The 27,620-nt window shown below is 44.7% G+C and overlaps 1 protein-coding gene across 11 annotated transcripts in view; it reads left to right on the forward strand.

The window, feature by feature from the left end:
- The window catches only part of PRPSAP2 (phosphoribosyl pyrophosphate synthetase associated protein 2), a 76,239-nt gene extending 58,357 nt beyond the window's left edge, over nt 1-17,882 (forward strand). For all 11 annotated transcript variants that reach the window (XM_008966750.4, XM_063599203.1, XM_008966719.6 and 8 more), the window contains 3 exons: nt 10,537-10,607; nt 15,414-15,560; nt 17,154-17,882. In XM_008966750.4, the coding sequence (XP_008964998.1) occupies nt 10,537-10,607; nt 15,414-15,560; nt 17,154-17,312 (377 nt within the window). In that variant the 3' untranslated portion in view covers nt 17,313-17,882. The remainder of the gene's footprint in view (nt 1-10,536; nt 10,608-15,413; nt 15,561-17,153) is intronic.
- Nucleotides 17,883-27,620: the final 9,738 nt, after the last annotated feature.

The following is a 27,620-nucleotide window of genomic DNA, read 5'->3' on the forward strand; positions in this document are numbered from 1 at the left end:
TTGAGCTATAGCTGGAGTGGGTAAGGAGTATTCTGGAATGTGGGAAGTGGAGCCTTGAAATCGTTCTGCCCCCAAGACCCTGGCATTCTAGGCTTATGATGAGATGGGCAGTCACAAAGATCTCAGAAATGCCTTTGGGGTCATTGAGTCACTGTCTTGATGAATAGTGTCTGGTTCTTTTTTTTTTTTTTTGAGACAAGGTCTCACTCTGTCACCCAGGCTGGAGTGCAGTTGTGCGATCATGGCTCATTGCAGTCTCACCTCCTGGGCCCAAGCAGTCCTCCCACTTCAGCCTCATGAGTAGATGGAACTACAGGCACTTGCCACCGCACCTGGCTAATTTTTGTATTTTTTGTAGAGACAAAGTTTTACCATGTTGCCCAGGCTGGTCTTGAACTCCTGAGCTCAAGTGATCCACCCGCCTTAACCTCCCAAAGTGCTTACAGGTGTGAGCCACCACTCCTGGCCGTCTGGCTTCTTTCTATCCATACTAATCTCCTTATCAAATGTTTGCTTGGTGGCTGGGCGCGGTGGCTCACACCTATAATCCCAGTACTTTGGGAGGCCGAGGCAGGTGGATCACGAGGTCAGGAGATCAAGACCAGCCTGGCCAACATGATGAAACCCCGTCTCTACAAAAAATACAAAAATTAGCTGGGCATGGTGGTGCGTGCCTTAAATCCCAACTACTCGGGAGGCTAAGGCAGGAGAATCACTTGAACCAGGGAGTTGGAGGTTGCAGTGAGCTGAGATCCAAGACTGTGCCACCGTACTCCAGCATGGCAACAGAGTGAGACACCATCTCAAAAAAAAAAGAAAAAAGAAAAGTTTGCTTGGCTACACCCTTGGAGTTCTATCCTGAACATGTTTTTGCTTTTTTTTTTTTTTTTTTTTTTTTTGAGGCAGAGTCTTGATCTGTCTTCCAGGCTGGAGTACAGTGGTGCAATCAGATCTCACTGCAGCCTCCACCTCCCGGGCCCAAGCCATTCTCCTACCTCAGCCTCCCAAGTAGCTGGGACTATAGATGTGTGCACCAGGCCTGGCTAATTTTTTTTTTTTTGGTAGAGACGGGGTCTTGCTTTGTTGCCTAGGCTGGTCACAAACTCTTGGGCTCAAGCAATCCTCCCTCCTTGGCCTCCCAAACTCTTGGGCTTATAGGCCTGAGCCATTGCATCCAGCCTTGCTTTTACATTCTTTACAAGATGGCCAGGCTGATAATTTTCCAAATATTTAAGTTCTACCTCCCCTTTGATGATAAATCTCATCTTTAATTCATCTTCTTGGATTTTAGTATAAGCAGTCAAGAGCAGCCATGCACCCTCTTAGCCAAAGATTCTATTTCACTGCCCCCTTTTTTTTTTTTTTGAGATAGAGTCTCACTCTGTCACCCAGGCTGGAATGCAGTGGTGCAATCTCGGCTCACTGCAACCTCCGGCTCCTGGGTTCAAGCAATTCTCGTGCCTCGGCCTCCTGAGTAGCTAGCACTACAGGCACACACCACCACACCTGGCTCATTTTTGTATTTTTAATAGAGATGACATTCCACCATGTTGGCCAGGTTGGTCTCAAAACTCCTGAACTCAAGTGGTCCGCCTGCCTCAGCCTCCCAAAGTGCTGGGGTTACAGACATGAACCACCGCACCCGACCATTTTTTTTTTTTTTTTGAGACAGTGTTTTACTCTCTTGCTCAGGCTGGAGTGCAGTGGTGTGATCACAGCTCACAGCAGCCTTGATCTCCTGGGCTCAATCGATCCTCCCACCTCAGCCTCCCAAGTAGCTGGGACTGCAGGCATGTGCCACCATGTCTGGCTAATTTTTGTATTTTATGTAGAGATGGAGTTTTGCCATGTTGCCCAGGTTGGTTTTGAGCTCTTGGGCTCAAAGTGATCCTTCCACCTCAGCCTCCCAAAGTGCTGAAATTACAGGTGTGAGCCACCATGACCAGCCTACTGTCTGTTTTTCTACTAGCATTGTGATCATGACCACTTAGATCATTTCTAAGAAGATTGAGGCTTTCTTTACAGCTGTTTTCTTCTGAGCCTGTCTTAGTCTGTTTTGTGTTGCTATAACAGACTATATAAAACTGGGTATTCTATAAAGAAGACACATTTATTTAGCTTACAGTTCTTCGGGCTGGTAAGTTAAAATGCATAGCATCACATCTGGCAGTTTCCGGTGAGGGCCACACACTAGGTTGAAACATGGTGGAGAAGAAAAGTGAGCAGGCTGGTGCAGAGAGATCACATGGCAAGAGAGGAAACGAGAGAGTCTGGGAAGCCAAACTCATTTTTATAACAACCTGTTCTCATGGGAACTAAGTGCCCTGAGAGCAAGAACTCACTCACCCCCATAGGAAGGCATTAATCCATTCATGAAGGATCTGCCTCTGTGACCCAAACATCTCCCACTAGGCCCCACCTCTCAATAGCACACACTGGGGATCAATTTTTTTTTTTTTTTTTTTGGGACGGAGTCTTGCTCTGTCGCCCAGGCTGGAGTGCAGTGGTGCGATTTTGGCTCACTGCAACCTCCACCTCCCGGGTTCAAGCAGTTCTGCCTCAGCCTCCCAAGTAGCTGGGACTACAGGTGCATGCCACCACACCCGGCTAATTTTTTGTATTTTAGTAGAGATGGGGTTTCACCTTGTTGCCCAGGCTGGTTGAACTCCTGAGCTCAGGCAATCTGCCTACCTCGGCCTCCCAAAGTGCTGGGATTACAGGCGTGAGCCACTGCGCCTGGCCCAAATTTTTAACATAAGTTTTAGTGGAGACAAACTACATCCAAACCAAAGCAGAACTCTCACCAGAGCTCCCCTTTACGGTCTGTACATAGCAATACAGTCTTTTTCTAGCCTTTTCCTCTTCCAGCCTTTGCCCATTACCCAGTTCCAAAGCCACTCCTGCATTGGTGGGTATTTAATACAGCAGCAACTCACTTCTCAGTACCAATTTCTGTCTTAGTTTGTTAAGGCTACTATAACAAAATACCTTAGACTTGGTAATTTTTTTTTTTTTTTTTGAGACGGAATTTCGCTCTTGTTGCCCAGGCTGGAGGGCAATGACACGATCTTGGCTCACCGCAACTTCCACCTCCACCTCCCGGGTTCAAGCGATTCTCCTGCCTCAGCCTCCTGAGTAGCTGGGATTACAGGCGCGCACCACCACGACTGGCTAATTTTTGTATTTTTAGTAGAGACAGAGTTTCTCCATGATGGTCAGGCTGGTCGCGAACCCCCGACTTCAGGTGATCCGTCCACCTCAGCCTCCCAAAGTACTGGAATTACAGGCATGAGCCACTGCACCCGGCCAGACTGGGTAATTTATAAACAACAGAAATTCATTGCTCACAGTTCTGGAGACTGGGAAGTCCTGGATCAAGGCACCAGCAGATTGGTGTCTGGTGAGGGCTCACTCTGCTCCTGAGGTGGCACCTTGTTACTGTGTCCTCAGATCATGGAAGGAGCAAGGCAGCTCTCTGTAAGGGCACTAATCCTGTTCATGAAGGCAGAGGCCTTGAGACTTAATCATTCCCCAAAGGCCCCACTGTTAATACTATCACATTGGGTATTAAGTTCCAACATAGCATTTTGAGAGGACACCATCTTCAGACCACAGCACTCTCTTTGTCTATGCAAAGACCAGGAGGAAATAGGAAGAATGAATGTAGTTGGGTTGGGGTGGTAGAGTTATGCATGAATTTGTTTTTGTGTTTAAGAAACTTCCCCATGCCTTAATAACATCTTCTTAATTAAAAAAAAAAATGCCACCTTCGAGTTGTTGGGGAAGAACCCTAACCCCCTGCCCTCATAGTTTCAGTGTTTGGTGGCATATGGACTAAACTGGCAAAAGACAGATGAGGAAGAGGAAAGACAGTTTAATCACATACATACAGATGTGTGTGATTAAACTCTTTTGTGAGTCACAAAAATGTGACTCGAAGTGTTTAGAATTTGGGGCTTATATAGCATCTTAATAGGGGAACAGGAGGGGCAGAAAAGGCCCCTGTGGGAAAACAGATGACTTCTTTTTTTTTTTTTTTTTTTTTTTTTTGAAACACTCTTTTGCCCAGCCTGGAGTGCAGTGGTGCAATCATGGCACACTGCAACCTCGGCCTCCCAGGTTCAGGCGATTCTCCTGGGTAGCTGGGACTACCAGTACATGCCACCATGCCCAGGTAATTTTTGTATTATTATTTTTATTTTTATTTTTATTTTTAGTAGAGACAGGGTTTTGCCATGTTGGCCAGGCTGGTCTCGAACTGACTGCAAGTGATTCGCCCGCCTCAGCCTCCCAATGTGCTGGGATTACAGGCGCCCGGCCAAGATGACTCCTTAATAGGGGAAGAGGAGGAGGGAGGGGACTGATGGGAAGTGGGCACTGAGGAGAAAAGATGGGAGAGAGGCTAGTTTTTGACAGCGTCTGTTTAGGTGTGGTCTGGACTTCTTCTGGTCTTAAGCGATAAGAGTCAGTCTTCCCTGGTGTTCCCAGGGAGGAGATTTATCACAGTTGAGTTCTTTGGAGTTATTTTGTGAGGCTCTGCTTTTCAGCATATAAGGGACTTCAGGAACTCAAATGCTTTCAGCTCAAAATAATTTTTAGGTCACAGAGGTATATTCTGGACTGTTAGGTTTTTGCCTTGCCCAGGAGTTTGCTCATTTATAAATAGAGGGGAAAAAAAACCAGAGAAGGAACTAGTGTGGTTGGGATAGCCATGCACACAGCTGGGATTCCAGCTATACTTTGTAGATCCCAGCTGAGGTGGAAAGGGAAGGCCATCTGGGCAGGGGTTAAATCTCCTAAGGGGTGGGGGACTGAGCTTGAGTTTGCATCTGGCTCCATCACTTATCAGCTGTGTGTTCTTGGGCCTGTTGTTTTTCTGAAAAAGAGCGACAGCAAGAGGCCATCCTCAGAGTGGACCCATGATAGGCCAAGATGGTGGAAAGCCCAGGACGAGCCCTCAGGACCCAGCGCTGCCTGCCTTATGTGAGTGAGATAGGACTGCAGTGGTGAGACGTTCAGTGATGGGCCATGGTGTGGCCAGGAAGACACTAGCCTGACTACCAGGAGGCCCCTGGAGGGAAGAGATGGACTAAGATAGCAGTATCTGTGGGGAGCCAACCAAGGAGGACTTTGAATACCAGTAAATACACTCGCGTCCTAGAAGGCGGCCCACAAAGGCTCTCGATCCGGGCCATTTAGTGTTCAGCAGGCCAGGCCTGCATCTGTGTTTGGGATAGGGCTGCAAGTGCAGAGGCCAGATCTGGGAGGCTGATGAAGTTGAGCAGGCACATGGGAGGAGAGCTTGATCTCTTGGGCTGTGCTGTCCAGTCGGGTGGCCACCGGCTACATGTGGCTCCTGCGCACTGGGAACGGGGTGGGGAGCAGTGGGAGTGTGAAGGACATACACCCCTAATCTGAAAACTTTAATGTAAGTATCTCATTAGTGAAGTTTTATTGACTCTGTGTTAAAATGGTAATATTTTGATATGTTGAATCAAATCAAACATGTTATTAAAATTAATTTTACCTTTTTTTGTGCTTTTGTAATGTGGCTACTAGATAATCTGAAATTGCATATGTGGCTTTCATTTCTGTTATGTGTTATTGCTCTAGGGGTTGGTAACAATGGGAATGAAAGTGACAGAGCACATTGAGAAATGTTAAAAAGACGATGGGAGGGAGGCCAGGTACTTTGGCACACTCCTTTAATCCCAGCACCGTGGAAGGCTAAGGTGGAAGGTTTGCTTGAGCCCAGGAGTTTGAGACCAGCCTGGGCAACATAGCACAACCCCGTTTCTACAAAAAGTTTAAAAATTAGCCAGGCGGCTGGGCGCAGTGGCTCACACCTGTAATCCCAGCACTTTGGGAGGCCGAGGTGGGTGGATCATGAGGTCAGGAGTTCAAGATCAACCTGACCAACATGGCGAAACCCTGTCTCTACTAAAAATATAAAAATTAGCCAGGTGTGGTGGTTCGTGCCTGTAATCACAGCTACTCAGGAGGCTGAGGCAGGAGAATCACTTGAACCCAGGAGGCAGAGGTTGCAGTGAGCTGAGATTGTGCCACTGCACTCCAGCCTGGGTAACACAGTGAGACTACCTCTCAAAAAAAAAAAAATTAGCCAGACATGCTGATGTGCCTGTAATCCCAGCTACTTGAGAGTCTGAGGTGAAAGGATCACTTGAACCCAGGAAGTCGAGGCTGCAGTGAGCCATGATGGTGCCACTGCACTCCAGCCTGTGTGACAGAGTGAGACCCTGTCTCTAAAAAAGATAGCAGGAGGGAATGAACATTTTTAGTGTATTAGTCTCCAGTACAGCCCTTTTAATTGAGTGATGATTTTCCACTTTATAGATAAACAGGATCAGAAAGAGAAAGCGACTTCCCTGCAGTCACATAGTGACAAGCTGGACATGTCTGACTAAAACCTGTGCTTTTTCCACTGTGCTCTTGGGTCTCTTGGACTTAGTAATGGGGATTTAAGGAGGAGGAAGGCAGGAGATAGAGCCAGGGTTCAGGATTTGGGGCTGGGAGGGTGTTAATGAAGCGTTTGGCTCAGGACCTCAAAGCCTTTTGCTTGTGTGTGCGTTTCTCACAGCCTCACGTGCCCAGGCTGTTGGTGCTGGGGGGAAGGCCTGGGGCTGCCGCTCCCTTTCAGAATCCTTGCCTGGCCTCAGAGGGGCTTGTGTCTAGGAACCTCAGCAGAACCCTGCAAGGGCTGGCTGGGACCATTGGTGAGATGAGCCATGCCCGGGAGCATGGAAGAATGTATGTTCCTCTTCAGTCCTGTAAGCGCATGGGCTGTGATGAGGAGCGCGTTGGCAGTCTTTAGATGAACGCTGCTTCTTTGGAACTTGCTGGGCGTTAGCTTTTGGTGTGGCCTTTGGGAGTGGACTCTGGACTGCAGACACTGAACTACAGGTTTCCCATCTGGAAATGAGTTCATAGGACTGGATGATCTCTATGTTCTTTCTAATATTTCTTTACTCATGGGATCTTTATGTTTCATTCATAATTTTAATTATAATGTTTCTATGTTTATGTTTTGACTCAAGTAGTGATCACTACAGGCCGTCTTTGGGAATGCAGTAGAATTTTAGTTTCATAGATCCTAAATATTCGATTGTTTTTATACATTTGATGATTGGACACCCTACATAGAATACTTTTTTAAGGTACTAGCAAATAATATATGAAGGGAAAAGAAAGCATTCTTCCTGTAGCATCTCGAATATAAAGATTTTGTTATTTAGTATTAGATTTTAAAAATTATTTTGTATCCTCTGATTTCTTATAGATGAAAATATGCCTACTAAAAAACAATGAAAATACTTTTTCAGAATATAAGCACTATATATAATATTTGAAAATATTATCCATAAAAGTTAGAAGAAAATAATAATTAGTGCTTGATGCCACTATTCAAAGACACACCACTTTAATTTGGCGAGCCTCTTTTTAGTTTTTCACCCTTATTTTCACAGAGCTGTGATGCATGCTTCATACATAATTGTGCATGTTGCTGCCTCCTCCTCCCAGCTGCCCGACGTGTCATCTCAGGTCACCAGAAACTTTCACAGGAAACAGCAATTTCTTTTTTTTTTCTTTGAGACTGGGTCTCACTTTGTCACCCAGGCTGGAGTGCAGTGACAATCACGGCTCACTGCAACCTTGACCTCCCAGGCTCAAGCGATTTGTCCACCTCAGCCTCTTGTAAACAGCATTTTTATGGCTAATAACCCATCGTATGAATGTGGCTTAGACTGCCCAACCACAGCCTAATTTGGGGTTTTTATGTTTTCTTCTGTTCTTTGCCCTTATAATGTGGCAGGAAATATATGTGGATAAAACACTTTTCCCATACTTTGGCTTATTTCATTTCAAGCTTCTAAAAGTGAGATTAATGAGTCAGAAGGTATGAATATAAGGCTTTTTGTCAAATTGATTTCCTAGAGGGTGATTCATTATACTTTTTCACCGGCATTGAGGTCAAGTGTCCTGGGAGTAGGACTGTTGAAAATGTAAAAAGTCACTTCAGTTCTGGAATTTATCTTGCTTTGCTCTGTTTTGTTACACTTTTTTGTCCTCTCCTGATGCTCACCTGGGGTCACACATTGCCTCTGGTTGTCATATGTCTTTCATCTCTTTCAATCTAGAGCAGTGGTTCTCAATTAGGGAGTGGATATTGTCTCCTAGAGGTCATTTGGAAATGTCTGGAGATAGTTTTGATTGTCACAATCAGGGGGGTGGCTACTGGCATCTAGTGAGTAGAGGCCAAACATGCTGCTAAACTTCTCACAGTACGTAGGGTGGTCCCTTGCAGCATAAACGTGTCTGGCCCAAGATCTCAGCAGTTGAAAAGTCCCAATCTAGAACAGTACTTTCACTTTTTCTTTTTGTGACATTGCCTTAAAAGAAAATTGAAGTCAAAGTCACATAACATAGAATTAACCATTTTAAAGTATAAAATTTACTGGCTTTCAGTATATTCACAGTTTTGTGCAGTTACCATTTCTTTCTAGTTTCAAAACTTCTCATTACCCCAGAAGAACACCCTGCACCCATTAAGTAGTTTCACCATGCCCCCGTCCCCCAGCCCCTGGCAACCACTTACCTCCTTTCTGTTTCTGTGGATGTTTGCCTAATCTGGACACTTCATATAAACGGAATCATATAATATGTGGGCTTTTGTATCTGGCTTCTTTCTTTGAGCATGTTTTTGAGGTTCATCCGTGTGATAGCACTTGTCAGTACTTCATTGCTTTTGGTGGCTGGATGATATTTCATTGTCAGCATTTGAAAGGAATTTGGGTTGTTTCCACTTTTGGCTATGCTGTTCTGTATATTCATGTATGAGTTTTCTGTGTGGATAGATGATTCATTTCTCATGGTCTATACCTGGTATCGGAATTGCTGCGTCACTTGGTGTATGTTTAACTTTTTGAGGAACTGCCAGACTCTTTTTTCACAGCAACTGCACCATATTTTATATTCCTACCAGTAATGTACAAAGATTCCAGTTTCTCCACATCCTCATCAACACTTATTTTCTACTTTTTATTGTAGCCAGCCCAGTGGGCATAAAGTGGCATCTCATTGTGATTTTGATAAACATTTCCCTAATGGCTAATGACTTCATTTGTATATCTTCTTTGGAGAAATATCTTTTGAAATCCTTTGCCCATTTTTGAACTAGGTTTGTCTTTTTTTGTTGAATTATAAAAGTTCTTTATATATTTTGGCATATGGCGCATATATATATATATAATTTTATTTATTTTTATTTTTATTTTTTATTTATTTATTTTTTTTTGCGACAGGGCCTCACTCTCTCACCCAGGCTGGAGTGCAGTGGTGCAGTCGTGGCTCACTGGAGCCTTCACCTCCCGGGCCCAAGTGATCCTCTCACCTCAGCCCCCTAAGTAGCTGTTACTACTGTCATGCACCACCACGCCCTGCTAATTTTTGTATTTTTTTTATAGAGACAGGGTTTCGCCATGTTGCTCAGGCTGGTCTCAAACTCCTGAACTCAGGCAGGCAATCTGTCCACCTCGGCCTCCCAAAGTACTGGGATTACAGGCATGAGCCACCATGCCCAGCCTACTTTATATATTTTGGATACTAGACTCTCTTACCAGATACATGATATGCAAATATTTTCTGCCATTCTGTAGGGGTTTTTTTTTACTTTTTTATTTTTATCTATTTATTTATTTTTATTTATTTATTTTTTGAGACAGAGTCTCGCTCTGTCACCCAGGCTAGAGTGCAGTGGCATGATCTCGGCTCACTGCAAGCTCCACCTCTCAGGTTCACGCCATTCTCCTGCCTCAGCCTCCCAAGTAGCTGGGACTACAGGCGCCCACCAGCACACTTGGCTAATTCTTTTTTTTTTTTTTTTTTTTGTATTTTTAGTAGAGACAGGGTTTCACCATGTTAGCCAGGAAGGTCTCGATCTCCTGACCTCGTGATCCGCCCGCCTCAGCCTCCCAAAGGGCTGGGATTACAGGCGTGAGCCACCACGCCTGGCGTGGAATTGCTTTCTCAATTCCCTCTTTTGATTGTTCAGTGCTGCTGTGTAGCAGCTGATTTTGTGTGTTGATTTTGTACTTGGCAACTTGGCTGAATTCGTATATTAGCTTTGGTAGGTGGATTTGTGGATTCTTGGGTATTTTCAATATGTAGGAACATGTCATCTGCTAATAGAGATAGTTTTACTTTTCCTTTCTGATCTGGATGCCTTTCATTTCGTTTTCTTGTCTAATTACCCTTGCTAGAGTATCCAGTATGATGGTGAATGGCAGTGGTGCAGTGGGCATCCTTGTCTTGTTGCTGATCTTAGGGGAAAGCTTTTGGCCTTCGGCCATAAAATATCAAGTTAGCTGTGGGTTTTTGTAGTTGCCCTTAATCAGATTGAGGAAATTCCCTTGTATTCCTAGTTGGTTGAATGTTTTTATCTTGAGATATTAACTTCTTTAAAGTTTTGTTTTACTTTTTAATATAAAAATTTTGGTGTGTGTGTTTTATTCCAACCAGTGCTGATTCCTAAAGAAAAGCCCCCAATCACGGTTGTGGGTGATGTTGGAGGAAGGATTGCCATCATCGTGGTATGTAGACCTCTTTTATTATTAATTCTAGTATTTGCCATTGTTATTCTGTTGATTGATTGATTTTATGACAGAGACTCACTGTCGCCCAGGCTGGAGTGCAGTGGCACAATCTCGGCTCACTGCAACTTCTGCCTCCCAGGTTCAAACGATTCTCCTGCCTCAGCCTCCCAAGTAGCTGGAATTACAGGTGCCTGCTACCACGCCTGGCTAATTTTTGTATTTTTAGTAGAGATGGGGTTTCACCATGTTGGCCAGGCTGGTCTCAAGCTCCTGAACTTAAGTGATCCACCTGCCTCGGCCTCCCAAAGTGTTGGGATTACAGGCGTGAGCCACTGCACCTGGCCAATTTATTTGTTAATTCTGGGCATATAAAGGCCTAAGGATAGTAGTATGGCCAGATAATTCTTATTAAATTGGTGCCTTGTGCTAAATGTTTGCTTTGGCCCAGAAATTGGAAAATGCTATTGTTTATTTTAAAATTGCTAACTACTGGCTGGGCGCGTTGGCTCATGCCTGTAATCCCAGCACTTTGGGACGCCAAGGCAGGCCAATCGCTTGGGCTCAGGAGTTCAAGACCAGCTTGGGCAACATGGTGAAACCCCGTCTCTACAAAAAATACAAAAATTAGCTGAACTTGGTGGCACATACCTGCAGTCCCAGCTACTTGAGAGGCTGAGGCGGGAGGATCACTTGAGCCTGGGGCTCAGAGGTTGCAGTGAGCCGAGATCATGCCACTGCACTCCAGCCTGGGTGACAGGGTGAGGCTGTGTCTCAAAAAAAAAAAAAAAAAGTCATCCTGTCATAACATGAGATATTGTTCTGTGATCAAAGTAAAGTACAAGCCGGGCACAGTGGCTCATGCCTATAATCCCAGCACTTTGGGAGGCCAAGGCAGGCAGATCACCTGAGGTCAGGAGTTCAAGACCAGCCTGGCCAACATGGTGAAACCCCATCTCTACTGAAAATACAAAAATTAGCTGGACATGTTGGCGCACACCTGTAATCCCAGCTACTTGGGAGGCTGATCTTGGAGAATCGCTTGAATCTGGGAGGCGGAGGTTGCAGTGAGCCAAGATTGTGCCACTGCACTCTAGCCTGGGCGAAAGAGTGAGATTCCATCTCAAAAAAAAAAAAAGTAAACTACAAAGTTGATTATAACTGTTTGAAACATGCATCCTTTCACACATCATAAGACCAGTGCACAAAAAGAGTGCACTTCATGCCTGTATATTTTAAAGAATAGAATGAACACTGGGTACCCGCTAGCTCACTTGAGGCATAGATCATCACCAGGTACCTAGAGGCCTCCTCTGGGCTTACCCTGGTCTCTTTGCCTCAGAGGTTGTCACTGATGTGAAAGCTGCCCATTTTGATCCTGTAGTCAGCCATGAGGGCTTGTGGCCTTTAAATGCTGCCTTTTTTTCTTGTCTTTGATGTTTATGTAAATGATGTCTTTGTGTACTTTGGGACTTTCTTGCTCAACACTGTTATTGAAATTTACCTGTGTAGTGGCAGGAAGTTGTACTTCATTCTTTTTCACTGCTATGTGTTGTATCTTTGGTATAACTGCTACACAACTGATTGAGGCAATGGTACTGCTTTGAACATCCTCGTGCCTATTTTCTGGTGCAAAAGTGTGAGAGTTTCAAGGTGCCTGGGAGTGGGGTGGTTGGGTCTGAAGGTATGCACATTTTTAACTTTACAAGGTGCTGCCAAATTGTTTCCAAAGTGGTCACACCCATTTCCCAAGTTCCATAGTGGGTGCCCCACATTATCCCCAGTGCTTGATAATTTTGTACGCACCCTTTTCAGGTTAGAAAATCTCTCTGGGGCCAGGCACGGTGGCTCACTTTTGTAATCCCAGCACTTTGGGAGGCCGAGACGGGTGTAGGTCAGGAGATCGAGACCATCCTGGCTAACACGGTGAAACCTCGTCTCTACTAAAAATACAAAAAATTAGCCGGGCGTAGTGGTGGGCTCCTGTAGTCCCAGCTACTCGGGAGGCTGAGGCAGGAGATGGCATGAACCTGGGAGGCGGAGCTTGCAGTGAGCCGAGATCGTGCCACTGCACTCCAGCCTGGGCGACTGAGCAAGACTCTGTCTCAAAAAAAAAATAAGAAAATCTCTCACGTCACCCTCCAGGGTAATAGCTGTCCATTACTTATTCCTTAGTTGGCAAAGTCTATAGTAACAAGGTGCTGTGGATTCAGTAGCACCTTTCCCCCCGTTCTAGTGCCACTGCATTATTTATTTATTTATTTATTTATTTATTTTTTTTGAGACAAAGTCTTGCTCTGTCGCCCAGGCTGGAGTGCAGTGGCGTGATCTCAGCTCACTGCAACCTCCACCTCCTGGGTTCCAGCAATTCTCCTGCCTCAGCCTCCCAAGTAGCTGGGACTACAGGTGCACGCCACCACGTCCGGCTAATTATTGTATTTTTTTTGTAGAGACGGGGTTTCACCATATTCACCAGGCTGGTTTCGAACTCCTGACCTCGTGATCTGCCCGCCTTGGCCTCCCAAAGTGCTGGGATTACAGGCGCAAGCCACTGCACCCGGCCGCCAGTGCATTTTTTAAAAAAAACGTTTTTATTTTGAAGTAATTATAGATCCACAGGAAGTAGGGGGAAATACACAGGGACATCCTGTGTATTCATTACCCAGCATCCTCCATCTTGCTTAACTATAGTACAATAACACAGCCTGAAAATTCTCAGTGCCACAGCCACAGAGGTCCTTCAGACAGCACCAGTTGTGCATGTAGTGAGTGTGTGTGTGTGTGTGTGTGTGTGTGTGTGTGTGTGTGAATGCAGTCTTACCATGGGTAGCTTTGTGGAACCACCACCACAGTCAGGACACAGAATTGCTCCTTCACTGCAAGGCACCCTCATGCTTCCTTTCATAGCTACACTGACATCCTTCCCACCCAATCTGCAACCCCTTGTGTCTTTGTCCACTTTGTGCTGCTGTAACACCTGAGACTAGGTTGTTTATAAAGAATAGAAGAAATTTATTCTCTAACAGCTCTAGAGGCTGTAAGTCCAAATCATGGCACCAGCATTTGGTCTGGTGAGGGCCTTCTTGCTGTGTCCTCACATGGCATAAGGCAGAAGGACAAAAAGGAATGAACTTTCCTTCAGAAGGCCAGGAAAGAGGTGAACCCACTCCCACAAGCCTTTTTATAGCGACATGAATTCATTCCTGATGGTGGATCCCTCACAACCTAAACACTTTCCCAAAGACCCCACCACCCAACACTGTTGCACTGGGGAATAAGTTTCCAACACATGAATTTTGGAGGGACAAAAACATTCAAGCCACAGCACTGGCAACCACTGATCTGTCCTCTGTCTTTCTAATTATTATTTCAAGAATATCATATACATGGAATCTATGGTATATAACCTTTTGAGTTTTGTTTAACCTACCATGATTCCCCTGAGATCCATCCAGGTTGTTTTGTATATTAATATGTTATTCCTTTTTATTGCTGGGCAGTATCCCATGGTATAGAGGTACCAGAGTTTATTTGTTGAAGGACATTTGGATGATTTCCAGGTTGGGGCTATTATACATAAAACTCGCTATGTACATTCATGTATAGGTTTTTGTGTGAACAGAGTTTTAATTTCTCTGGGATAATTGCACTTACAAATGCAGTTGTTGGTTTGCATGGTAGTTGCAAATATACTCTTATAAGAGACTGTCAAACTGTTTTCCAAAGTGGCTGTACCATTTTACTAGTAGGACTTGTAAAGTAGCGTGTGTGTGTGTGTGTATGTATTTTTTTTGAGGTATGGTCTGGGTCTGCTGCCCAGGTTGGAGTGCAGTGGCTTGATCACAGATCACTGCAACTTCTACCTCCTGGCTAAAGCAATCCTCCTGCCTCAGCCTCCCAAGTAGCTAGGACTACAGGTGCGTACCTCCATGCATGGCTAATTTTTCCTTTTCTGTTTTTGTAGAGACTGGGTTTCGTCATGTTGCTCAGGCTGGTCTTGAACCCCTGAGCTCAAGCAGTCCTCCCACCTCAGCCTCCCAAAGTGCTGGGACTACAGGCATGAACCACCACTCCTGGCCTTTATATGTATATTTTTTATCGTAGTAACATCAGTATGCAATTAAAGAGTAATAATATGTATGTAAAATAAAGACACGAATATTGATTCAACTCTAGACAACATTTGATGCCATAATGGGTTTAAAATAACTCTGGGAGCCTGGGAATCTAGTCTCTAGATTGGAAACCACTGAACTGGGTATTTTATTATTAAAAACAATAATCATTATTATTTTTTCCATTGTAATAACATGTAAAAAAACATATTTCCCATATGCTCAGTGGAGAAAATTTGGAAATAAGGAAAGTAGCAAGAAGAAGTGGGGGGAAAGAGGCACCCATAATTCTATTACCCAGAGTCAAAAACATCTTTTAACACTTTTTCTGTGCATTAAAAACAAAAAAAGAAAATTATGCCTCCATCATTTCTGCTGTGACCTGCATTGTGACAGCACAATGTTGGCCAGTTATGGTGCAGAAAACAGTGCTACCCCTGGGAGCCTGGAGTGTGGTGGGAGATAGCTCCAATAGTGGCAGGTGCTGTGCAGGAAGAGGCTCGTGTGAAAGTACTGGAGGGCTGCCATGGGGCACGGTGATGGGGACATGGGGCCATGCCGTCTGCACAAGGCCAAGTGGAAGAGCAGATTTTTCACGGTAAATGTAGGCAGACCCTTTTTTTTTCCTGGTTGTCTAACCTATTATTGTAGAAGTGCTCATATACATTCTTTTCCATCTGCGCTTTGGCAGGATGACATCATTGATGATGTTGACAGCTTTCTTGCTGCAGCAGAGACCCTGAAGGAAAGAGGTGCATATAAGATCTTTGTGATGGCAACTCATGGCTTGTTGTCTTCTGACGCCCCCCGGCTGATTGAAGAGTCTGCCATTGATGAGGTAACAGGGTCTGGGTGTGTGTGGGTACAGCTGCCTGGGCTTTTGGCACATCTTGATCTTTAGTTACAGAGAGTCAGGACAAGACTGAGATCTTTTGTGGCTGAGAAACGATTCAAGGGCTGGGTGCAGTGGTTCACGCCTGTAATCCCAGCACTTTGGGAGGCCGAGGCAGGTGGATTACCTGAGGTCAGGAGTTGGAGACCAGCCTGGCCAACAGGGTGAAACCCCGTCTCTACTAAAAATACAAAAATTAGCCGGGCGTGGTGGCACACACCTGTAATCCCAGCTACTTGGGAGGCTGAGGCAAGAGAATCACTGGAACCCAGAGGGCAGTGGCTGCAGTGAGCCGAGATTGTGCCACTGCATTCCAGCCTGGGTGACAGAATGAGACTCTTGTCTCAAATAATAATAATAATAATAATAATAATAATAATAATGTGTACAACTCATTGGTTTTTAGAATGTTCAGAGTTGTGCAGTCATTACCATAGTTGGTTTTAGAACATTTTCTTCTTCCTAGAAAGGAACCCCATACCCATTAGCTGTCACTTCACATTTTCTCTCACTGCCATTAGTCCCTGGGAACCACTAATCTGCTTTCTGTCTCTCTAGATTTGCCTGTTCTGGACGTTTCATATAAATGAGATTATACAATGTGTGGTCTTTTGTGTCTGGCTGTCTTCACTCAACATAATATTTTCAAGGTTCATCCATGTTGGAGCATGAATCAATACTTCACTCCATTTTATGATCAAATAATGCTGTGTTACATGGATAGTCCACATTTTGTCTCTCTCTTCGTATTTCATGTTGATAGAAAAAATTTTTTTTCTACTTTTTAACTTATGAATGGTGCTGCAGTAAACATTTGTGTACAAGTTTTTGTGTGGACATGTGTTTTCTCTTCTCTTGGATACGTACCTAGGTTTAGAACTGCCAGGTCATACAGTAACTTCATGTTTAAACTTTCAAGGAGCTGCCAGACTGTTTTTCAAAGCAGCTGCGCCATTTTACATTCCCACAGCCGTGAGTTGGAGGGGGCTCCAGTTTCTCTGCATCCCTCCAGTACTTGTTATTATCTTTTTTTGCCGTACCTATCCTAGTGGGTGTGAGGTTATCAAATCTTAACCTAAGAAACACAGGCTGGGCGCGGTGGCTCACGCCTGTAATCCCAGCACTTTGGGAGGCCGAGGCCAGTGGATCATGAGGTCAGGAGGTCGAGACCATCCTGGCTAACGCGGTGAAACCCTGTCTCTACTAAAAATACAAAAAAATTACTTGAGCGTGGTGGCGGGCGCCTGTCGTCCCAGCTACTTGGGAGGCTGAAGCAGGAGAATGGCGTGAACCCGGGAGGCAGAGCTTGCAGTGAGCTGAGATGGCATCACTGCACTCCAGGCTGAGCGACAGAGCAAGACTCCGTCTAAAAATAAATAAATAAATAAATAAATAATTGAAACATTGACTTGAGACATAGATCCACTGTGTTTTCCTGTCGTGGCAAGCCTCAGATTTGAGAAGCTATCACATTTCCAGATCAAACCATGAAGCTACTTGGCTTTCTGATGCTGTGGTTTTTTTTCTCTTGCTTCACAGGTGGTGGTCACCAATACAATTCCACATGAAGTCCAGAAGCTCCAGTGCCCCAAGATTAAAACTGTGGATATCAGCATGATCCTTTCAGAGGCGATCCGTCGGATCCACAATGGGGAGTCCATGTCCTACCTTTTCAGAAACATAGGCTTAGATGACTGAGTTTTCCTTTAGGAAAACTCCTGAGGGCCAAACTGGAAACATAAGAGTGACTGCTCGGTGGGATAGATTTCACAGGAACCGTCATGCTTGTTCCTCCCTCTCCCCTGTAACCTCACTTCTTATTGATTCCTAAGAAGATAGACCAACTTTTTATGTCGGTTTGGGTGTTTGTGAGTTTGGGGAGCAATTTTTATAAAAGAAAAACTTTATTCTCCTCTTTTGAAAAGGTAAGACCTTGTTTTAGTTTTAACTGTTTAAAAAATAACACTTGGAATAAGATTTGTAAGCTCACAAAGCCTTTTTCCAAAGTTGCTTGAGCCAAGTGCTTAAAAAGTTAATAAAATAAAATGATCTGTATGATACCTGCAATTGAAAAGCCGAAAAGATTATACTGTCAAGTCCAGTAAATGACATTTTTAGAGATGCTTTTGTAGACAAGCATATGGAATATGTGATTGTATTTATTTTCTGCAACTAAAAAAGGAATAAAAACTTGTGTTTGTGTGTTTTTCTAAAACTTTGTGTTTTGGCAATCGTTTTATAACTAAAATAAAATGAAAGCTAAATCTACACACTGTGAATGTTGAAATGTTCATCAGCTTGTTTTCTCTTCTGCAGCTTTGTGGGGGATGCAGTAGCCTCTCAGAGATGTGATATCCTCTGTTCTGACAATTTGTCCAAGGCCCTGAAAGTTCCCGATGTGTAGTCATTTGATTGAGGAGGGGGAGGAGCTGGAATCTCAGCATGCAAGGCCACAGGCAGCAGAGAAGCCAGTGGTCACCATCTGCCATTGGTCTTGGTGTGGCTTTGCCTCTCTTCCGTGGCTGGCTGTTCTCCATCATGCTCTAGGGAGATGAGATGCTGGGGGATGCATCCCAAAGGGCAAGTGACATGACCCTTGTTGCTGTCAAGGGTCTAATATCATCTGTCTTTAGAGTTTAGGACCCTGAGCTTCCCCACAGAGTCCATTGGAGTGGCCTCCCCTGGAGCACTGGCACTGGGGTTTACACACCCCTGTCCTCCCACTCAGCCTGACTTATGGAGGAATATGTAGACTTGCTCATAAAAACTAATTTTTCTTCCTCCCCAAACACCTTAAACCTTTGCTTTCTGCTTGTCTGTGTTAGAATCTGGAATAAAATAGTTTATTTAGCACAAAATTAGGATCAGTCACCAGCCACGCTGGCCTTCCCTGTGCTCCACAGAGAGCAGCGTGGCCCGAGGGCTTGCCCCAGTAGGCCAGGGCCTTGTTTGTGCAGAAGCACCAAGGGCTCTGCTTCTGGAAGCTGCCCAAGTGTTCCGTGGGCTCTTGCACACTCAGCAGTGCCACCCCTCACACCTAGTTTACTTGAGGAAACAGCTTTGAGGGAAAGGTGTTCATTCTCTCCCCAAGTTTTCAAATCCAGTTAATGATAGAGCTATTTACTTTGAAAAAGTGTCCTTGCTTTCTGTGAACCTGTCCCTAGAAATGGGGCCTCTCAATCTTCGGAATGAATTGGCTTAGGGCATGGGATGGTAGCTGGCGGCTTCTTTGCCAGTGCAGCTCTGTCAGTTGCAGGCTGGAGACCTCCACCCAGTTTCCACATTTGGAAGAAGAGCTTTGGGAGCAAGGTGTCACCACCCATGAGAGTGGAGCCTGCCTGTGGTGCCAGGACCTCCCACTGTTGCTGTGAAATGAGCTGAAGAGGCTTCAGTAAATCTCACAGCTCCAGCCTCTGATGGGTTTGGGTTTTTTCCTACCTTCTGCCCTTTGGATGCTGCCTAACCATTTGCTACTATAGATGACGGTTGAAGTTGCCATGTGGTTTGGCTTTATAACAAGTGACAGGCACTTCCTGAACAGCCATGGGGCATCCCCTGGGGTGGCTGTGCTGGCACAGTGGCCCTCCCATGGTTTGGGAATGGTGGTGCTGCACTAGCACGGAGGACAGGTTCTGCTCTGGGTTCCTTGGAGATGCAGTGGGCTCTCAAGCTCCTTCAGTGGGAGGTTTCCTCCTGCCACTGTGTCCAGTGAGCTTTGACCTCTGGTTTTTCTTGGCATGTCATCCTTCATGAAGAAAAGTCATATTTACAGAAGTGAATGGAAACATGTTTTATGGGAGTGTTTTCCTCTGGGTAATGAACTTGGCTAAAGCTAGGATCCTTCACACCCACAGAGACTCGAAGGTCTGCCCTGAGTTGGCTCTGGAAGAACATGAAGATGAGTGCTGGGAGGAGCCACGGGCGGGGCATGTGCCAGGGGATGGCTGACAGGGCTGAGGCCCAGGAAAGACAATTGGCAGATGATGGTGGAGGAGAGTGGAGTGCCACATCCTGGCCCGCCGGACTGGGGCAGGAGGATGGAAGCCTTCAAGGGGCAAGTCAGGTTCCGTGGTGTGGTGGGGAGTGCTGGGGGACTCTCAGGGCTTCAGGAGTGCCCAGTAAGGACACCCAAACCCCTCAGCCATCCTCTTCCCTGTCTAGAGGAGGCCCCAGATACAGTTTCTCCGTGTGTTGTAGGCTTTTCTTTGGCCAGAGAAGCCATTTACCCTCTAGACTACTGTCTTTGCTAGAGACAGAGACAGTCTCTGTGGCCAGAGATAATGGGGAAGTGAACCCAGAAATTCTATGACAGAAAACAGGCTGATCGTTTCCAGTTCTGACTGTGACGTCATCACTTGACAGACTCGTGGTTAAAGCAATGCTCTCGAGGCATCAAGAACACAGGATGCCACTAAAGGGCATGAGTGGATGGACACATACCAGTTCCACACACAGGATGCCACTAAAGGGCATGAGTGGATGGACACATACCAGTTCCACCACACTGTGTGCCAGGGACATTAATCTTTTGGCTCTCACTGTTTATTACCTCTAAGGCTGAGGAGGGAGGATTGCTTGAACCTGGGAGATGGAGGTTGCAGTGAGCCGAGATCGTGCCACTGCACTCCAACCTGGGCAACAGAGCAAGACCCCATCTCAAAAAAAAGTTGTAGAATTCAACACCTACTTTTAACAGATCAACCAGACAAAAGATCAATAAGGAAAGAGATCACACCACTGTACTCCATGCTGGTGACAGAGTGAGACTCTATCTCAAGAAAAAAAAGTCTGAAATGCTAAATTTTATGTTGTATGTATTGTGTACTTTATAAAACATTGTTGGAAGAAATTAAAGAAGACCGAAATAGGAAGACATCCCACGATCACAGGTTGGAAGTCTTAATATCATTAAGATGCAATACTCCAAAGCAATCTATCGTTAAGATGCAATACTCCAAAGCAATCTATCGTTAAGATGCAATACTCCAAAGCAATCTACAGATTCAGTGTGAATATCTATCAAAATCCCAATGGCATTTTTTAGCAGCTATAGGAAAGCCCATCCTAAAATTCATATGCAATCACCAAGGACCTCAAATAGCCAAATCAGTCTTGAAAAAGAACAAAGTTTGAGGACTTGCACTTCTTGATTTCAGAACTTAACTACAAAGCTATACCAATCAAAAACAGCGTAGTTCTGGCATAAGGAGAGGCATATAAGCCAATGAAGTAGAATCAAGAGTTCAGAAATAAATACTATAGTCAATTGATTTTCAACAAAGGTGCCAAGATCTCAGCAGGAAAAAGAATGGTGATTTTGGGGGGTTCTTTTTCATTTTTTGTTTTGTTTTGAGACAGAGTCTCACTCTGTTGCCCAGGCTGGAGTGCAGTGGCGCGATCTTGACTCACTGGCACTATCTCGGCTCACTGCAACCTCTGCCTCCCGGGTTCAAGCAATTCTTGTACCTCAGCCTTCCGAGTAGCTGGGACTACAGGCATGCACCACCACGCCTGGCTAATTTTTGTATTTTTAGTAAAGAAGGGGTTTTGCCATGTTGGCCAGGCTGGTCTCGAAATCCTGACCTCAAGTGATCCACCCCGCTCAGCCTCCCAAAGTGCTGGAATTACAGGTGTGAGCCACTGCATCCAGCCAAGAATGGTGTTTTTAACAAATGGTACTACGACAACTAAAAATCCATACACAAAGAATGAAGGGCTAAAACTATAAAACTTTTAGAATAAAACACAGGGATAAATTTTCATGACCTTCGGGTTGGCAAAGGATTCTTAGATATGACACCAAAAGCATAAGCAACAAAATAAATAATAGATAACTGGATTTCATCAAATTAAAACTTTTGGGCATCAAAGGACACTATCAAGATAGTGTAAAGACAATCTAAAAGTAGAAGAAAATATTTTCAAATTATATATCTGATAAAGGTCTTATTCAGGATATATAAATGTACAATTCTACAACAAACAGATAAAAAACCAATTTATTTTTTGAGACAAGTTTTGGCTCTGTCACCCAGGCTGGAGTGCAGTGGCATGATCTAAGTTCACTGCAGTCTCGACCTCCTGGGTTCAAGCAATCCTCTCACCTCAGCGTCCTGAGGAGCTGGGACTACAGGCATGTGCCACCATGCCCAGCTAATTTTTTGTATTTTTTGTAGTAATGGGGTTTCACCATGTTGCCCAGGCTGGTCTTGAACTCATGAGCTCAAGCAATCTGCCCACTTCAGCTTCCCAAAGTGCTGGGATTACAGGTGTAAGCCACTGCACCTGGCCAAAAAAAAAACATACATATATATATATATACACACACACGTATTTTTTTTTTTTTTTTTTTGAGACAGAGTCTCGCTCTGTTGCCCAGGCTGGAGTGCATTGGCGTGATCTTGGCTCACTGCAACCTCTGCCTCCTGGGTTCAAGCGATTCTCCTGCCTCAGCCCCCTGAGTAGCTAGGATTACAGGCATGCACTACCACACCCAGCCAATTTTTGTATTTTTAGTAGAGACGGGGTTTCACCATGTTGGTCAGGCTGGTCTCGAACTCCTGACCTTGTGATCTGCCTGCCTCGGCCTCCCAAAGTGCTGGGATTACAGGAGTGAGCCACCGCGCCTGGCCCAAAAACATGTTTTAAATGGGATTTGAATAGGCATTCCCACAAAGAAAGATATACAAAAAGATATACAGGCTAGGCATGGTGGCTCATGCCTGTAATCCCAGCATTTTGAGAGGCTATGGGTGAATCACTTGATGCCCAGAATTCGAGACCAACCTGGCCAACATGGAAAAGCCCGGTCTCTACTAAAAATACAAAAATTAGCCAAGCAAGGTGATGCACGCCTGTAATTCAAGCTACTCAGTGGCTGAGAAACAAGAATCGCTTGAACCCAGGAGGCAGAGGTTGTAGTGAGCCGAGATTATGCCAAGACACGACAACAGAGTGAGACTCAGTCTCAAAAAAAAAAAAAAAAAAAAAAGAACAAAAAGATATACAGGCATTCATACAAAAAATACATCTAAATGGAAAGATGCTCAACATCATTAGTCATTATAGATAGTACAAACAAAAACCACAATGAGTTACAACTTCATACCCATTTGAATGGTTATGCTACAAAACAAACAAAACCAGAAATAACAAGTGTTGGCACCACTTGCAGTGTTGCACACCTGTAGTCCCAACTACTCAGGAGGCTGAGGTGGGAGGATTACTTGAGCCCAGGAGTCTGAGACCAGCCTGGGCAACATAGTGAGACCCTGCCTTGTAAAACAAACAAACAAAAACAAGTATTGGCAAGAATATGGAAAAATTGGAGCCCTCGTACATACACTGCTGGTGGAAAGGTAAAATGATGCAGCTGCTGTGGAAAACAGTCTGGCGGTTCCTCAAAAAGTTAAACATAAAATTACCAGATGACCCAGCAATTCTGCTCCTGGGTATATTCCAAAAAAAATTACAAACAGATACCCAAATAAGTACATGGACATACATGTTCAGATGCACTATTCACAATCACCAAATTGTGGAATCTCAAATGTCCATCAATGGATGAATAAACAAATCTTAGTATTTAATGCCTGTAATCCTAGTACTTTGAGAGGCCAACGCGGGCAGATCACTTGAGGTCAGGAGTTTGAAACCAGCCTAGACAACATGGTTGAAACCTCATCTCTACCAAAAAAAAAAAAAATTAGCCAGGTGTGGTGGCACCAACCTGTAGTTCCAGCTACTTGGGAGGCTGAAATGGGAGAATCGCTTGAACCTGGGAGGCGGAGGTTGCAGTGAGCCAAGATAGCACCACTGCACTCCAGCCTGAGCAACAGAGTGAGACCCTGTCTCAAAAAAAAACAAAACAAAACAGTATTTACATACATAGAATAAAAAGGAATAGATTACTGTATGAGTTACAACGTGCACAAGCTTCTAAAACATTATGCTAAGTGAAATTAACCTGACACAGAAGGTCACATATTGTGTGATTCCATTTATATAAAATATCCAGAATAGCCAAATCCATAAAAACAGAAAGCATATATGTAGTTATCAGGGGATGAGTAGATAGATATGTAGCTGATGTGTAGTTATCCAGGGCAGTGGTCCCCAATCTTTTTGGCACCAGAGGCTGGTTTTATGGAAGACGACTTTTCCACAGATTGGGGCAAGGGGTTGGGGATGGTTTGGGGATGAAACTGCTCCACCTCAGGTACCAGGCATTGGATTCTCATAAGGAGTGCGCAACCTGGATCCCTCGCATGCACAGTTCACAATAGGGTTCTTGCTCCTATGAGAATCTAATGCTGCCACTGATCTGACAGGAGGTGGAGCTCAGGCAGTAATGATGGCTTGCCTGCCGCTCACCTCCTGCTGTGCGGCCCGTGGTCCTGGGGGTTGGGGACCCCTGATCCAGGGGATAGAGTGGGTTATAGGGAGAAACTTCTTTTCTTTTTTTTTTTTGAGCTAGAGTTTTGCTCTGTTGCCCAGGCTGGAGTGCAGTGGTACAGTCTAGGCTCACTGCAACCTCTGCCTCCTGGGTTCAAGCAATTCTCCTGCCTCAGCCTCCCAAGTAACTGGGACGACAGGAGCATGCTACCACAACTGGCTAATTTTTTATATTTTTAGTAGAGACAGGGTTTCACCATAGTGGCCAGGCTGGTCTCAAACTCCTGACCTCGTGATCCGCCCACCTCAGCCTCCCAAAGTGCTGCGATTATAGGTGTGAGTCACCGCAGCTGGCCAGGGAGAAACTTCTTAATAGGCACAGGATTTTCTCTTGGAGTGACAGAAATGTTTTGGAACTAGATAGAGGTGGTGAGTGCACAACATTGTGAATGCACTAAATGCCACTAAATTATTCACTTTTTATTTTATTATTTAGTTTTTGAGACAGGGTCTCACTGTCACCCAGGTTGGAGTGCAGTGATGCAATCACAGCTCACTGCAGCCTCCACCTCCCAGGCTCAAGCGATCCTCCCTCCTCAGCCTCCCGAGTAGCTGGGACCACAGGCATGTGCCACCACGCCCAGCTAAGTTTTGTGTTTTTAGTAGAGACAGAGTTTTGTCATATTGTCCGGCCTGGTCTCGAATTCCTGGGCTCAAGTGATCCTCCCGCCTCAGCTTCCCAAAGTGCTGGGATTACAGGTGTCAGCCACCGCGCCTGACTAAATTATTCACTTTAAAATGTTAATTTTATGTTTTGTGAATTTCTTCTTAGTAAATTTCAGTTCCACATGTAAAAAGCTTGGGAGTTGTAACTCCATCCTAACAACAAGTAAAAAGCTCAACACACTGAAAAATCAACTCTACTTCGTTAGAGCCATATGAGAAGTGAGGTCACAGGGCAAACCACTGCTCCCATAATCAGAGACAGAAATGCAAACATTGAGAACAATGTACAGAAGTCTTTATAGGAACCGGTGCCAGAGTTAGGAAACCTGAACTGTAATCAACAAATTGTTAGAGGCTAGGTGAGAACAAGTCTGAGAGTTAAAAACTTCAGGGGGACTCCGTCATATGAGGACCCCATACTTTTGTGAATTTTACCTTCTCAAGAAGAATCCCCTTGAGCTTCCAGCAGGGAGACGGAAATAGGAATCATTCTGAAAGCTTCAGAGCACTGTGCTCCTCTTGACAAACTCTGCCCTCAGGAGAAGCTAGTTAACCAGAGCCTAACATTCTGGGGTTTTATCAGAACCTAACTGAACTAGGAGAAGGGTAAAACCTAATTCTAGCCAGCTCTAACTTTCCACGTGGGAGAAGAGAAATACTCAACTAAAGCTCACCCTAGCCAACCATGTGGGAGAAGGACAGTACCCAATCCCAGCCCACTCTCGCCATCCTTTCCTACCTAAGGGTAGAGAAGAAAATCTGAGAAAAGCTCGGTGACATTCACAGTCCAGTGGCACAGGGTCACCAGAAAAGACCTAATTGTAGGACCTCCCCCTACACCTCACCACCACATCACTAAAGGCATATTTACATAGCAGTTCCTTTTACCCAGTACATTACTTCCAGCTATCAAGAAAAAAATTACAGGGCATGTTAAAAAGCAAAGAACAGTTCAAAGAGACAGAGCAAGCATTAGAACCAGACCTGGCACAAGGAATGCTGAAATTATCAGATAGGGATTTTTTTTTTTTTTTTGAGACAGAGTCTCACTCTGTCACCCAGGTTGGAGTGCAGTGGCGTGATCTCGGCTCACTGCAACCTCTGCCTCCTGGGTTCAAATGATTCTTGTGCCTCAGCCTCCTGAGTAGCTGGGATTACAGGTGTGTACCACTATGCCCAGTTAATTTTTGTATTTTTAGTAGAGATGGGGTTTCACCAAGTTGCCGAGACTGATCTTGAACTCCTGGCCTCATGTGATCTGCCCACCTCTGCCACCCAAAGTGCTGGGATTACAGGTGTGAGTCACTGTGTCTGGCCAGACATGGAATTTTTTTTTTTTTTTTTTAGACAGGGTCTTGCTCTATCACCCAGGCTGAAGTGCAGTGGCATGATCTCGGCTCACCGCAGCATCCGCCTCCCAGGTTCAAGTGATTCTCCTGCCTTAGCTTCCTGAGTAGCTGGGATGATAAGTGTGCGACACCATGCCGGGCTAATTTTTGTATTTTTAGTAGAGACAGGTTTCACCATGTTGGCCAAGCTGGTCTCGAATGCCTGACCTCAGGTGATCTGCCTGACTCAGCATCCCAAAGTGTTGGGATCACAGGCCTGAGCCACCATGCCCGGCCAAGGAATTTAAAACAACTATGATTAAAATGCCAAGGGTTCTCATTAAGCAGACAGCATGCAAGAACAGACGGGCAACAAAAGCAGAAAGGTGGAAATCTTAAAAATAATAAAAAATATGCTACAGATAAAAACACTGTAACAGAAATGAAGAATGCCTTTGATAGACCTATTAGTAGTCTGAACATGACTAAGCAGAGAATCTCTGAGCTTTAGAATATCTTCTTTTTTTTCTTTTGAGATGGAGTCCCACTCTGTCACCCAGGCTGGAGTGCAGCGGCGCGATCTCGGCTCACTGCAATCTCCGCCTCCCAGGCTCAAGCAATTCTCGCACCTCAGCTTCCCAAGTAGCTGGGATTACAGACGCGCGCTATCGCTATCACGCCCAGCTGATTTTTGTATTTTTAGTAGACACAGGGTTTCTCCATGTTGGTCAGGCTGGTCTCGAACTCCCGACCTCAGGTGATCCGCCCGCCTCAGCCTCCCAAAGTGCTGGGATTACAGGTGTGAGCCACAGCGCCTGGCCTTGCTTTAGGATATCTTAATAGAAACCTCCAAAACTGAGAAGCAAAAAGAACAAAGACAAAAAAAAAAAAATCAGAATATGTGGAGCAATTACAAAAGGTGTAACATACATGTAAATGGGAATAGCAGAAGGAAAAGAGAGACAGGAAGAGAAGAAATATTGGACTGCAAGTTTCCTCAAATCAGTGTCAGACACCAAACCACAAATCCAAGAAGGTCAAAGAACACTAAGCAGGATAAATGACAAATGAAACAAAACAAAAACTCTGCACATAAGTGTGACATTTTCAAACTACAGGAAATCAAAGATAAAGGAAAAATCCTGAAAGAAGTCAGAGGAAAAGAAAGAAATCTGAAAGAAGTCAGAGGAAAAAATCATGTTACCTATAGAGAAGCAAAGATAAAAATTACATGTGTCTCCTCAGAAATCATGCAAGAAGGAAAAGAGTGGAGTGAAATATTTGAGTGTTGAGAGAAAAACACTACCAACCTAGAATTCTGTACTCTGTGAAAATATCCTTCAAATTTGAAGGAGAAATACTTTCTCAGACAAACAAAAATTGAGAGAATTTATTGCCAGTAGATCTGTCTTGTAATAAATAAATTCTTTTTTTTTCTTTCTTTTTTTTGAGACAGGGTCACACTACTCTGTTGCCCAGGCTAGAGTGCAGTGGCGCGATCTTGGCTCACTGCAGCTTCTGCCTCCTGGGCTCAAGGATCCTTCCACCTCAGCCTCCT

The sequence above is a fragment of the Pan paniscus genome, chromosome 19, assembly GCF_029289425.2.
Source record: "Pan paniscus chromosome 19, NHGRI_mPanPan1-v2.0_pri, whole genome shotgun sequence".
Lineage (NCBI taxonomy): Eukaryota > Metazoa > Chordata > Mammalia > Primates > Hominidae > Pan > Pan paniscus.